At 31.1% G+C, this 15,191-nt stretch overlaps 1 protein-coding gene across 8 annotated transcripts in view; it reads right to left on the bottom strand.

The window, feature by feature from the left end:
* Positions 1-921: 921 nt before the first annotated feature.
* LOC655187 (D-2-hydroxyglutarate dehydrogenase, mitochondrial) overlaps positions 922-15,191 on the bottom strand; it is a 153,445-nt gene continuing 139,175 nt past the window's right edge. For 5 of the 8 annotated variants that reach the window (XM_015978237.2, XM_015978240.2, XM_015978238.2 and 2 more), the window contains 6 exons: positions 11,635-11,798; positions 11,339-11,489; positions 6,670-6,867; positions 6,425-6,618; positions 1,316-1,937; positions 922-1,266 (listed from right to left, as the gene is read on the bottom strand). In XM_015978237.2, the coding sequence (XP_015833723.2) occupies positions 1,016-1,266; positions 1,316-1,937; positions 6,425-6,618; positions 6,670-6,867; positions 11,339-11,489; positions 11,635-11,748 (1,530 nt within the window). In that variant the 5' untranslated portion in view covers positions 11,749-11,798 and the 3' untranslated portion in view covers positions 922-1,015. Of the gene's footprint in view, positions 1,267-1,315; positions 1,938-6,424; positions 6,619-6,669; positions 6,868-6,925; positions 7,023-11,338; positions 11,490-11,634; positions 11,799-11,966; positions 12,094-15,191 lie in introns of those variants that run through there. The other 3 variants (XM_015978241.2, XM_015978243.2, XM_015978244.2) reach the window with 3 other exon arrangements.

Below are 15,191 nucleotides of genomic sequence, written 5' to 3'. Positions count from 1 at the left end.
TTAATTTCGTGTGGAGAAATTCAATTACCAATAACTGATTTTTATTAAAAAAAATTAGTTCTGCATCGAACTGTATTTACATTTCCAATGTCTGTCTTTAGTAGTTTTAAAGTTATCTTGATTCCTTTCACATTCTGTAATAGATTTTTTTGAAGAATCTTTCACAAAAATATTTTGTAAAATCCAAAATTTTAAAAAATAAAAATTAACTGAAATGTTTGGAAAATATCAAATTTGCCAACGTAATTTTTTGCTTTGAAACTATAAATCACACTTATTCTTGTCCTTTTAGCACATTGTTAGCATTACAAAAGTCTAACATTTTATTAAGGTGGTTAAAATGGGTTTTTAAATTTGAAATATCTTCTACAGTAAATTTACAAAAATAAAAATTTTGTAATTTGGAAAATTTACAAAATTTGAGAATGATATTTTGACTCACCATAAGCCACATTAATGTCCACCGTCATGCATATAAATTCACACTGGAAAAATGTTAAAATGGTGAAAAAAAATTCAAGTCGGTTCAATTTTATTATTTTAAATAGAAGCTTTATTTTCATCATTTTTCCTTAATCGTTTCACCGTTTTCGAGGTTTATTTTACATTTATTTCATTTATATTCCATAAAATTTACTTAGATTCTCTTCAACAATTAATAAGTTTATCATCCTGTTTTGAAATCGTATTCAGGCATTTATAAAATAGAAAGCTTAAATCTCTTCTCTTCCCTGTTCCTTCCATATATTTTTTAAGTGTAAATATCTCGAAAACAAGTACCTGTTAACTGAGTTACTGAAAACCGCAAGAAAAAATCTACTTACCTTTCCGATGAAAAAATTTCAAAATTCTCAGTATCATTTGATTACTTTTTTATACGGGTTTCGACGGAACAGCCAGTATAATTTCAAAACAACGAGAAAAACAGTGTAGAATTCTTTATTATGTAAATATTTAATACAATATGTATAAAGTATGCAATATGTACACATAAAACGTTAAAAAACTTCATTTTTTATGGTAAAACTTTATAAGGATTTAAAATCCCCTTCGGATCCATCAATTTCTTGAGATCTTTCATTAGCTGTATAGCTGACTCACTTTTGGAGTAATGTATATACTTCGGCTTCCTAAAACCTATTCCATGTTCGGCGCTAATGCTTCCTTTCAATTGCGACGTGTATTCATAAACAAACGGTTCAATTTTTTTCAACAAACTTTGCGAGAACTCCTTTGCACATACCGAAAAGTGAATATTCCCATCTCCTGCAACAACCAACCAACATTAACGCCTCAAACCAACCCAAACTCATACCAATATGCCCATAACCGCAACACCTAACAACCTCCGAGCCCAACTTCTCCCTCATCACCTCAACAACCGAATAAAACTTCTCAAGCGGCAACGTTATATCATACTTGAAGACATAACCGTCGTGTAAAAACGCCTCAGCTATCCTCTCTCGCAAATCCCAAATCACCTTCATTTTGCTCGGTTCGTTAGTCACTGTCCCGTCTTGCGCCACCCCATCGCCCATCAAGTTCTCCAGAAATTTGGTGATTTTTTCCTGGTCGTGACCATCGTTACTGCCCTGGGTTTCGACCAGGATGTAGAAAGGGTGTTGTGAGATAGGCGATTTGACTTTCAAGTGGTCGATTACTGCATTTATCGACTGTTCATCGATCATTTCAAACGATGATAAAATTTCGCCCAGTTCGCGTTTTGCGCGTTTGAAAGTTGTTAGGATTTTGTCGAAGGAGTCGACGCCTAAGAAGGCTAAATTGACAGCTTCAGGTTTTGAAGGGCACTGGATTGCGACTTTTGTTACGACACCCAGAGAACCCTCAGAGCCGATGAAAAGGTGCTTCAAGTGGAATCCAGTATTGTCTTTCTTTAAAGCACTGAGACAGTCGAGGATTTCACCGTTGGCTTTTACCTAAAATGATAGTAAAACTAGTGGAAATTCTATCGTTTATGTAAAAAATGCGTTCTACTCCGAAAAATTGTAGAAAAATATCCGAAAAATATCCTTATCTGGAATTTTCTATTGCCATTGTGTCAACGTTCGTATGAATGCAATGAAGAGTCAAGTTTTCTGGCGCGAAAAATTCTAGTTGTAACACACTATTTGCACAAAAATCAATTATTGTGACCTATTTAACCACAAAAAAATCCAAAAATGCCTCTTTTTTCTCTAAGATTCGTTTATTGTGTCCGATTATGTCATTGTAAAAACGTCGGATAAGCCTTTATTTTATAAAAAAAATATAGAATTTTGTTAATTAAGCAAGTTTGCGGAATTTCAAATCGACCGCGTTCAATGTCGTTGACAAGGGTCATCGACAAACCAACCAATCAAATTCAATTACTTGACGTCATGCGTAAGTCATTATACAGTCAGTAGTGTCAAAAGTCAAACTTGTTTTATAAAGAAAGCGTTTTAAATTTTTATGAGTTGTAAAAACAGTGTTTTCGTGCGTTTAGTGTCAAAACTACTGAAACTGAAATTTTATCATAACAAATTTCCAAAATATGCTGAAGATGCAGGAACGACGAGACAGATGGTAAGGTTAGTTATAGTTATGTTTGGTACTGTCATTAAGATTCATATTAATTAACTAATATTAATACTAACTATTAACTAATAGTATACTAATACTATGAATAACATTTTATAGTGTAACAACAAGTGTAAAATTGAGATTCATGCTTAAAAAAAATTTTGGTAATTTTTTTCGTAGTTAGATGGTACCTGTTAGCTGTTTCATAACTATAAAAAGGCCAGCGTCGCGTCTCACCAAATTATTTTTTTAAACAAAATTGATAAAATTGTAAGATAGTTATTAGTGATTAGATCTCTAATTGAAAGTATATAAATTACATTGGCTATTATGTTTTTGAAGTGCATGAATAATTTATAATTTATATTAGCTAATTTTGAAAGAAAATGCGACGTTGGCGTTTTTATAGTTTTCAAACAGCTCATAAATATCTGGCAAATAACAGACAGTTATAAGTTGGAATTAGATGAAACTGTATATAAAGTTTATTCCTTTTGTGTAAAGTGTAAACTCTCCAGGGGGTTCAGACCATATTTAATCCCTAGGGAATATATGACCCACTTTAGTCTTTGTAAACAGAAACTAAAATATCTATTTTAGTTTTGGAAAAGCAAAAAAATAATAATTCTGAAGTGCAAAAAATAGAGTATATACCTCGGGGCAAAAATGCCTAAACTCCACTCGCTGCACTTTAGACCCTCTTTATATAATATACTATTTTAAAACAATTATTATCAATATCCTGTCATGCTGGTATGAGGCATTAAATCAATAGCACCTAATAGTTATTTAATTTAATAAGTATCAGGTTGGCAATGTAAAATGTTAAACAGTTACCTAACAATTCCTCTTTCTTTCTTTTGCATTTTTCCTTTATATTATCGTCTATTCTTTATTTCTTGTCTTTTTTGATATAATGATGACATGAAACTTTATACACCTGCTGAAACTTTTTTTAATTATTTAATTATTGTTTATTATATTAGCTGTTTCTAAACTATAAAAACGCCAAAGTCGCATTTTACCGAATAATTTTTTTAAATAAGATTGATAAAATTGTAAAATAGCTATTAATGATTAGATCTCCAATTGAAACTACAAATAAGATTAGCTATTATTTGATTTGAAGTGCATGAATAATTTATTTTATAATAGCTAATTTTGAAAGAAAATGAGACGTTGACGTTTTTATAGTTTTGAAACAGTTAATACATAATGTTACCTAGGTCGGCATTAGTCAAACACTTCTGAGCGGTTCAATTTAGCTATGTTATGACTGACTTTACAACCACTGACAACTAACTTCAAGTTTATCACTTTCAGGTTACTTCATCACAACTTTCTCTGTCTCTCAGTCAATTTTCTCAAAAAAATATGAAATAATAATAAATTATGGAATAACTGAAAATATTTTCTTCTGACAAAAAAGACTAATCTAATAAAAGATTAATCCACGCTTGCATTTTTCTGAGTATTATCAACAAATACTATTTGGAAATAAAATTAACTAGACGTCCTCTGGTGATGACTTTTGAACTATGTCGAAAACAGTAAAGAAATTTTCGTAATGCCACATTTAACTGACATTTAATGAATTGTTCAATAGTTTTGCGTGTATAGTGTTAATTACTTACAATAGAAAGAATTACTTTAAAAGTACGTGGTGGTAAATACTAGCGTTGACTTTGGTTCTGTAGTTTTTCGTGATATAAAGTGTTTATTGTTGGAACTTGAAAGTGGATAAAAAGTGAAAAATATTTAAATTTTGATTACAAAGTGTTATCAAACAGTTGTCTAATTAAAGATTATAAGTAATGGATCACAGCGAACACAAAGTTTAGCTCAAGAAACCAATAAATTAGTGAAGTGTTATGAATTTTAGGTTAGAATTTTACACTGAAAAAATCATGAAATGCTGCGGTAAATCTACAAAACTACAATAAAGATTAACAACTGCTGATACATTTAAACGTAAATTATGCCAAAAGGTAGGTTTTTCAATGTCTTTGTAATAATTTTCCAATAAAGAAAGTGAACCAAACAGTCATTCGTTATTCGTGTTTTCCTCGTCATCTCTCATTTGTCAACATAAGTTTCTTGCATCAAAGATGCAATAATCATTCCGCATAGGCAATGTAATAATTGTGAAGCCCCAAAATTCGTACAACGCTCAAAATATCCGAATAAACATTTTCCCGCCATTTATGGTTACTGTTTTCGACCTAGCTCAGTGGCGCCCCCAACGGTAATTTTACTTCCGAATAAAAAAACAATTTTTGTTCAAATATATTAGTATCAAGTGGTCAGCGTATAACTGGCATTTTTGGTTGCATCTATGGAAATTGCAGAAATAAACCACAATTAATTTATCCTGAACAGAGTTATTCAGAATAATAATAATAATAATTCAGAATGTTTAGTTCAAAAGAAAAACAGATCTGTTTTTTTAATGCATTAACACAAAAATTTAAAAATCAAAAAACTATTAGTGCAAAAATTCTTCGTAATGTATAATAAATTAAATGAAGAAATGAATCCTTTTTTGATAAATATTACAATTTTGATTGTTTTTTGTTAATGTTGAGTGTTTTTTGTTGTTTTCCACTTAACAGTTTTTAATTTTGCAAGAATTTTATTCACAAATTTACATATCACACTTAATATTTCTGTATTGCCATTTTGACAAAATATGTCGAAATCGCTAAAAAATTAAAGATTTTTATAAAAAAAACTGCCGATGACCCCGTTACTTAAAATACAAGAATTTTTATAAAATAGTCCAGAAACACGCTCCATTCGTTTGTAAACACATAGGTATCTTTATATATCTTGTTCTATGGTCCATTTAATTAATTTACATGAAAGGTCTAATTGGTCCAGTGTTACCTACCTCAGAATTATACCCAGATTTTCACTAATGGAAGTTAACAATTATTTTTATGAATAAATAATACTTAATTCATAAAGATAAATGAAGAGAATAAAAAATAAAGAAAATAGCCCATATAGAGTATTATGGTTTAAGCACTTGTCCTTTCAAACTCCTTTTTTGCTCAAATTTCTAATTCCTCCCAAAAACTTTACTGATTTTACCTAATCTGTATCTTGTCATTATTTTTGACGAAGAATTGACTTAAGTACATAAGTTCCACCACAGTGTTATCTCATTAGGCTTATGAGAAAATTTATACTTTATAAAACTTACTCTTCAGAAAAAGAATATGGATAAAATAAAAAACCCTAAATAAATTTTTGTACAGAAAAAACTTACGACCATTTTCTTTGCATTTCAAATTCTGAATATGTATCATTTGATTAATTTGGTAACAAGAAACAAGCCAAAAACCCACGGAATTTTCAACAAATTACGTTATTTCAACCAATTTCGAACTGATTTAATATTATTTTGTTAGATTTAGTCGAGCTAAAATAAATTAATTAACACTAAAATAAATCTGAATTACGTTACAATTAAAAAACTGACCCCAAGACCACGAGAGTATACTCATATGTTCAGAAAGAATATTAAAGGAATTTGAACTAAGTATTTTAGGAATGATTTTTACATTTATTTCTGCTCTACATTTTTTCAAAGAATGACGATCAATATAACGGGCCTGTTCAAGATGCATTTAGTTCTATTTTGGAAAAAATTTCATGTCATAAGTTCATAAATTTTCGAGGTCAAAAGAATCTACAAAATAACATTGCAAGAGTGCACAAGAAGCTCAAATTTGGTTAAGACAAAATGAATTCAGTATCACAATAAGTTTGATTTATTACACATGTTTTCTACGATTTTTTCGAAGAAGAACGGAAAAAATACGAAATTTCCCCAGCTAGAGGGCAAACAGTTACTTACCGCTTCAATTCCCAGCACATTGCCTTGCAAATTACCGTATCTGAGTAGCCGCAGGCCTCCGGCGTTAGTGGAAACATTTCCGCCTATCTGACACGAACCCTTCGCTCCGAGATCCAAAGGCATCATTAGTCGATGTTTGGCTAATTGCTCGTCTAAATATTCCAACACGCATCCACTCTCACAAACGAGAATGCCTGGAAATAGGTACGGGCTAGACCTTCGGTAAATTTGAATTTTTTGATTACCGGAAGTGTCGTCGACGCTTATGATGTTATTCATGAGACTGAGGGACAGAACAATTTCGTCGAAAACGGGGACGGAGCCACCCACCAGACCGGTGTTACCCCCTTGAGGCGAGACAGCGAGGTTGTGCTCGTTACAAAAGGATAACACTTGAGATACTTCCTGCGTTGTTTTCGGCTTCAAGATGCATTCGCTGTAGCCTGAAAGGGTTCAAATACAAAGTATTTCACCGTGGTTGTAATTTTATCATCGTCTCACAGATTGGGAGATAACAAGGGAGGGTAACTTGATGGAAGTTCATGTCTTTGTCAGAGCTCGTCAACTGAGCAGAAAAAGTAAGAGGGATGGGAGACAGGTCGTGTTTCGGTTCTTATCTGAACGAAAGACTTGACGATATTTTGATGAAGAACAAAACTTTTTTCACAGCTTATCAATGTAATAAGAGACTCAAACGTGGCTGTGACAAAATGAGTTTTTTTTGTAGTCCTTGTCGTTTAAATTCACCCTTTATTCCGAGCTTGAATACTAAACTTATTTACAGGAAAGTGCAGCGTTTCGCTGCTGTTCGACCCTTCACGAAACTTAAATTGTTTCACGATCGCTAAATAAATTGAATTAATTGAATTGCCGAAGTGCCTAAGCACATTTTCTTTCACTTTTCAAAGTTTCCTATCTTAATAAATTGGTGTTCAAGTAAATGAAAAGTAAATAAAAATATTCCCTATATTTTAGAATAAAATACGTAGATCTGCGTTAAAAATACAAAAATATACATTTTTAAACCAAAAATGAACAAATTTCAAATTGCAAAGAAACATTTAGTCTTAAAGCATGAATTCAGTTTCAAAAACAAGTAGCGTTAGCCTCAAGTTTTTTGAAAGAACGAGTTTTTTTTACTATTTTTTGTAATTTGCCCCCTTTTTGCCGTTTTTAAATAAAAATTGTTATTTTAGTCGATTTAGGGATTTTTGTGACAATTGGTAATATCTCAATTTTGAAAGTGAAAAATTGATTTAAATTTTTGTTTCATCACAGTTTTGTCAAGAGTTTGGATGACAATGGAGGTAATCTTGCATGAACGCCCCATGAAATTTGTGAAATTTGGAAAAATACGGTCCCGAATTTGCTAGTTGCCAACCTAAACATTTTCGTAAAATGTTCCGTCAAAAAATGAGTAATATGACATCGCACTTGATGACGTTAAGTGCTTTAAGATGTCTATTAAAGCATCAAAATGACGGCAAATTACAAAAAGTGTTTTAAACAACAAAGGTAGTGCTGGACAATATAGTTGTAGTTTTGAAACAGCTAATAGTAGTAACAACATTCACAAAAGTACAAAGAAACAACAGAAAAATACAAACTAACGACAGTATTAACGTTGAGCTGAATTACTGAAATCTAGAAACGGTTACAACAAAAATAACATAATTGACACAAAGTAATTAACAATTCAAAAAATTAAGAATCATTTGAATGAAAAACAACTACCACAAGTAAAATAAAGTTTTAGATAGACAAAAAGAATGTACACCAGTGCCGTATTAAGACCCAGTGGGGACCCTAGACACGATTTTTTGGGGCCACCTAAACGTTGAAACAAAATAATGAAAACTTGTTTAGTGTTTTATGAATAAATTATGTAAGTATATTAATTAATTACATAATTGAAAAACAATTATTTATGTAACAATTCGTTTTAGCGGACAAATCGGATTAAGGACGAGGCTTGTTTTTAATGAGACAAGTCCTCTAAAATTATTTTGCGGAAATGTTGCATACAAACTTTTTTGGTACCAGCACAAAATTGTAACAGTCTTTACATTTCCACTTCACCCTCATCACAAGTGCAGTCACCACAAGTGATAGTAATAGCAACGACTAATTTGTTGAAACAATAATATTGTTTTATTAATTAATAAATAAATTAGAGTCCGCAAAATGTTGCTATGACGACTTAAGGTACTTGTACTTTAAAATGACATTTTGCGGAGTCAAAGCAATTTCCAAAGTGACCATTTTAGGGAGCGTGTACCAAAAAAATAATTTATTTAATCTTAGATAAAAAATTAAAATTTATTTATTTTATCTTATAAAAAATGTATGAATAAAAAAACAATGTCAATTAGTTTTTATTTATTTATTTCTTAAATATTAACCTTTCAAACTTTAGCAACTGCAAAATTATCGATAAATTCAGAAAAATTTAATATCTTTAACAAAATCTTTTTGGATGTTTATAAAACTTAAAGCATTAAGTCGATCTTGTAACATCGTTTCTCATTTTTAATTAGGGCTAACTTTGAAAATGATCTTTCGCCTTCGCAAACAGAGCATGGCATTGTTAAATAAATCCGAAATGCAATAGTCACATTTGGAAGACATTTCTGAATTAAAATATCTTTTATCAAAGTAAGTATTTCTACAGATCAATCTTCAATATTATTTTTTTCTTGAATTTCCAATCCAAGAAAATCGCGACTTCCAATTTAATAAAATTCTTGAAACTTTACACGTCTGACTGTACGAGCACATAATAAGAACCTCTCACAATTTTTATTACCTTTTTTCGTAAATAAATAAAGTCGTAGCAGTTTTGTGAGTTTTTGGACACTAACTGTTTATTTAACTAAAAAGTTAAGAAGATTTACCCAACCGTTTTGTGAAAGAATCTTGCTTTCCTAGGATTTCTCTCTTAGGAACGAGCTAAATACCATTGATTAATTAAATTGCATTTATTTTTTATTATTTCGGCTAAACACGACAATTTTTTTAACTGGTCTTGTTAAAATACGGGGATTCTCATTTCTCTACACCTTCTTGCTTTAAAAGGAACGAAGTCACTTTGATATCATTCATTCTAAAGCGAATTCCAAGCATTTGCGATGCACGATTTTTGAAAATGGACGATTTTTTTCATATTTGATCGCCAAGTTTTATATATTTTTCCAACATCCTACGATCTTATGACATTGGAGACTATTAAAGCAGTACAGGGTGAATCAATAGTGGGTTACTTCTGACATGTCCTAAGATGCAACCAAAAATACTAAATGCACTTACCGCTAGGAACTTCGTTTGATTTTTTAAAACATTAATTGAATCATCACTGGTTTTTATCTTTTATATAATAATAATGCCTAATAAAATTTTAGCAAAACTGACAAGACAAACTTGACTCTACCCAGAATTAAATTTTTTAACGGTTACCGTTCTGGTGAGCTGGTATCGGTATTTTTGGTTGCATGTTTATAGAAATTTAGAAATAACCTACTATTGACTCGGCCTGTATAATTATTCGTAAAAATTGTTACAGTGTATACAATCTTTTAATTAAAAACTCTTTTGTGTTCCCTATGAATTAATTAGATTTTCGTTACGAAAAGCACAACAAAGCAATTTCTGAAAGAAATTATGAAAAAAAATCAGAACTGGCATGTGTGTACTTTAAATGAGAAATTACTTTAATGAGAAGAATAAAAATGGAAAATAAGTAAACAATAAATGTATACCCTAAGATTAGCTATTATGTATACAGGCTGGTCCAGCCTAGCTCTCGTCTTCTATAGCTTCTGTAGCTGTAGTTACTATTAAAGTTCGAGTTTTGATATTTTGTAGATGATATTTTTGACTATATAGAGTGCCTCAAAAAAGTATGGCGTCACAATAATTTTTTAATGGCATGCTATTATTTTTTTGCACTCATTATAATACCTTTTTAGCTTCTTACATGTTCCTATTTTTTTAAATCAGTTCAAGGATTACTGTTAAAAAAATAAAAACAAAAAAATGTTTTACACATTTAGTTTTAAAAATTACTAAAAAATAAAAATATTGTTTTTTAATGACATTATTACTAGGTACGTGTTGAATAAGGTCCAACTGACTAATTAATTAAGTTTGATTTTGAATTACTACAGGATGTTTACAATTTATTTCCAAACTTCTAAAATTTTAGAGCTTTTTATTTTGCATATTTTAAATAGCAACTCCAACTTTAATAATAAGTGAGCTGCAGAAGTGAGTTGGGCTGGACCACTCTGTATAATATTGCAGCAGCATGAAAAACAAGGTAATAATGATGTGTTTCCTACGAAATTTTTTATTTTATCGTCTAGAGTTGTACTGGTTTTGCATCTTCGAATAAAAAATTCACCCTTATAGAAACGATTAATCCCAAAATGCAAATGATTATATTAAAATTTAAAATAATAACATCCTTATTTTTTTCAAGCAGTTTATTTTTACATGTAACAATATCCCGAGCAATATCTCAAAAAATTTAGTCTTACAATGCGGTTAACTAGAAAGATAAATTGTTATAAATTATAAATTACCACTTTTATGTACCTAAATTAACGAACAAAATATATTTTCACCAAGTCAGGAATTTGTAGTTAATTAATTTACATTTGATAATAATAATAACTGAAGTGACGCACTTGATACGAATATCCTATCACGTGATATAAATTGAGTGAGTGCATCAATTGACTAGTAATTTTCGAAAAATACCGGAAAGTATAGGACCGACATTTTTGGGATGTTCTCTCAATTCCATATAGACAAATAATTTATCTCGAAGAGTGTATAATTCACTCCAGACCGCATTTAGGGAATTTAGGCGAGCGACATGATTAATTTGGTGGTTTCAAAGGACCGGTTAGATACCTCTAACATTCCTATTCCAATCTACATTGTAGATCTCACAATCGCTGGGGTCAGTCAAGACTCGGTTCTCCCCGAGCAGCTCCCTGAAGAATCTCAAATGATTCTGATCCAATTTCGCGAATCCCCCTCGCTTCACGAGCGGATATCGATCCTGGAACCAGCACGATTCTCATTATTAAATTCATCATAAGCTTCTTTCGTCGCAATCCAATTCCGAAATTAAAAAATATGTCGGAATCAAATCGAATCAGATTAAGCGGTGCCATAATCTAATCCAAATATGATTTCTGACCTACCTTAGTGAGTTCAGGTAACGTAGGGCTGGCGAACCCTCTGCACACTGACGAGGGTAAAATCCCCAGAGAGCAAGGCCGCAGCCTGCCTAACTGCTTTACACCCCTCGGAAACATGTGCACTTTGTGAGGGTAGAAAGGGAGAAACGCCGAAACTTGCCCAACGCCTGAAAAAATAAACATATTTATTTGAATGTTCGGGTTATAAACAAAAGGAGAAGAGACATATGGTGGGCTTTGCCGTCCTCTAATAACACTTAATTAAACAGATAATACAAGCCCACAACTGAAAGCTTCACTTATCAGCGAAATAGCGAAGGGCTAGAGATAAATACCTACTTGCAAAAATATTCAGTTGTTGAATTCAGCCAACTTGCGTGTGAATTTATAGTTTCAACGTTTCTGTATTTATAGTGCAGAGATAAGATAAAAACTACTCATTATTACTGAAGTGAGCCATTAGAAATAATATTCAGATAAACAGTTTCATATTTTACGTAAATTCCCCAGAAAACAATGAATTAGAAAAAAGGAAAACACATCATTGTTTTGATTACCTTTTAGTGCCTACAACCCTTTAAAAACGAACAGGTGTCCAAAGTGAGGAATTTCGCAGATACGTATGAAGAGGAGATAATGTTACAAAAAATGTTTATTTTTGACGAAAATTGCTTCATTTCCGGCAGCTGGAAGCTAAAAATATTGAGCTGTGGTGTACCACTTGTTTTTCCTCGTTGCACCCTTTTTAATAATTCAAAGTGTAACCACCGTCTCGTGTCGCTTCTTAATTGACACGTGCCACATTTAACTAGGGCAGTGGACTTTTATAGGGCTCCCTAACGGCTATACCTACAGAAGAGGGTCAAATGTTTGTGTGCATAAACGATTTGGATTTTGTGAACGTGAATCGTGCGATTTGCCTAATCCTTGTTTAATGCTGATTTGTTTTTTCTTTTTTTTTAAGCTTAACTTTACGAATTAGTTTTCAAAATCTACAGGTTTAAAGACAGGAAGAAAATATTGCGATACGTAATCACATAACGAAGGGAAGATAATTCTCAGGAGAATAGAAGAGGGCTCATCTAACGTCTACAAATAATGAGTAAAATTCTCAAATAATTCAATAGAAACAGAAAAAAACAAATAGTTTAATGTTAATGAAAATAAGGAAAGAAATCCGATTAGAGAAGTTCCCTAAGCACAAACTTTTAAAATGAATAATAAATAAGAAAGGTGATTCTTTGTGGAACGAAGTTAGGGTCTCGTTTTTAGAAGCTTTTTCTTTAATGTTTGTGTCAAGCACAAAAGTAAAAAATAGTAAGAATAAATGATTTTTAGCAAAATAAAACGTTTTTTACATTTCTTGAACGTAGTTCCCATTATACAAAGTTTTCCAAATGGAACAACTGTGCAGTGTGAACTTCTTACAAAACAATCTCTTTCATTTTTAAGCAACAATTTCTCAAACAAAATTATAAAAAAAATTGGTATTTTCATCCCGTGCAATTAAAGTAATACAAATTAAAGTATATCTAATAACTTTTAGCACGACAATAAAAAAGGTGAAGCTTTTCTGAGCATAAGCAAGAAGAATAACATGCTATGGCTTAATATTTAATTTATTTTTTTAATACAAAAAACATACATGAAATTAAAAATCTGGATTCCTTTCAGCGAAATGGAAAAGACCGGTTTTCAGAGCAGTTAATTAGAATCAAATTTATATTCGTGATCAATTTGGAATTTGACAAATTAACTCGGTAATTCTGAATTAAATTGTAATTTTCTGTAGCCCAATCCTTAATGCCCTAACTCGTGAAAAATACACTTGCAAATGAATTTAGAAAGATGAAAAAGCGATCTGAATGTGTACATAAGTATTTAAACAACTCAACGGTTTGATCTACAGGCTGTTCCGTCTAAACCCTACATTAAGTATTGAAAGTTCTAATAAAGATAATTATTTGAATGTTTGTACTCAGCCATAATCCGTTGAGTTCTACTCAATGAAAATATTTTCAAGAGGGCGGCACTTCTGGTTATACGGGAAGTCGCTATCAACTTTCTTATTTTAAATAGAAAGCTATGTTTTTCAATGCATTTTTGGATTAGTTGAGTTAGTTTAAGAGAGTTTTTACCAGCTTTTCCCATACCTAAGTTTGACCTTTTTCGAGATATTTAATATTTTTCAAAAATTGTTGGATTTACACCTGTCACTTAAAAAATCGGTAACTCTTTTAGTTTTAGAGATTTCGAAATCATATTTGGACAATTAAAAAAGAAAACCTATATCTGTTCTTGAGTGTGTTCAATATTGAAAAAAAAATAATAAAACGAAAAATTGTAAGGTTAAGTTTGGACAATTTCAAGTACCCATAACTTAATTTTTTAAATGGAATGTCCCAATTATTACTTTACTAGATGGAGAAGAGTTTTTTTCTGCATCGATCTGTACTAGCATTCGCTATACTTATCTGTTATAATTTTCAAGTTTTGTTGGTTTTTTGACATTGTAGAAAATTTCTTACTAACAGCTAATTTTGTTTAGTATGCCATAAAAACATTTCAGATTAAACAAACGACAAACTCTGTTCAAAATTTTGTTATCGGTCCCGTGAAAACAAAATAAATTCACTGAATGTTGGTTTAAAAAACTTTTTTCACGTGTTTTCTTTCTTTTTCATGGCAAGCTATGAGAATAGACCTATGGCTAATGAATTTCTCAATCTAAAGAAAAGTTATTGTAACTTGAAAACTATTAAACATAAGCATAGGGAATGCTAATCGGGTAATACAGATCGATGCAGAATTAAATTCTCTACGATTTAATGAAATAAAACTAATGGCATTTCATCTGACAAAATTGAGTTACGGGTGCTTAAAGTTCTGGAAACTTAATTTTAAACATTTGGTGATTGCTATTCTTTTTTTTGGAAATGTGAACACACCAAAGGAAACTTCTAAGCCTCCTCTTTCAAATGAACTAAAAAATATTTCCTACTTTTTAAAAATGAAAGAGTTATCGATTTTTGAACTGGAAGGTGCAAATCCATTTTTTTCTAAAAGAAATCCTAAATATTTTGGAAATGGCTAAATTTTTTAAATACTTTATGATAGCTTCAAGCAATAGCACGTAATAGTGTTAACTTGTAATGGTAGCAGTTAGTGTTATTAATAAAGTGTATTTTAACAATAGTGCGCTGCAAACTTTGCAAGTGCCCCCAAAGTAGAAATATGTATATTGACTACAGTATCTTACTGTCTGCATTTTTGTTACTATGTGTTACTTAATGTCCTTATTTTGAATTTTTTGATGTTACTAAAAAATCATATGAAATAAATTGATTAATACTTAAACTTTTCACTTGCGAACAAAATTTAGTTTTTGTGGCATTCTAATTAGTTGAAATTTGTACAGTCAGAGACATTTTCTTTGTCACCCCCATCGCAATTTGGCATGATTTGACCCTCGTAGATGGTCGAAGCGACACGAGGAGGGGTGTCAAAGAAAATGTCCCTGACCGTACCTAATATCGGTTGACTTTCATAAAACCTAGTCC

This window comes from Tribolium castaneum, chromosome 5 (assembly GCF_031307605.1).
Source record: "Tribolium castaneum strain GA2 chromosome 5, icTriCast1.1, whole genome shotgun sequence".
Lineage (NCBI taxonomy): Eukaryota > Metazoa > Arthropoda > Insecta > Coleoptera > Tenebrionidae > Tribolium > Tribolium castaneum.
The sequence above is the reverse complement of the archived record's forward strand: the minus strand, read 5'-3'. Positions and strand labels throughout refer to the sequence as shown.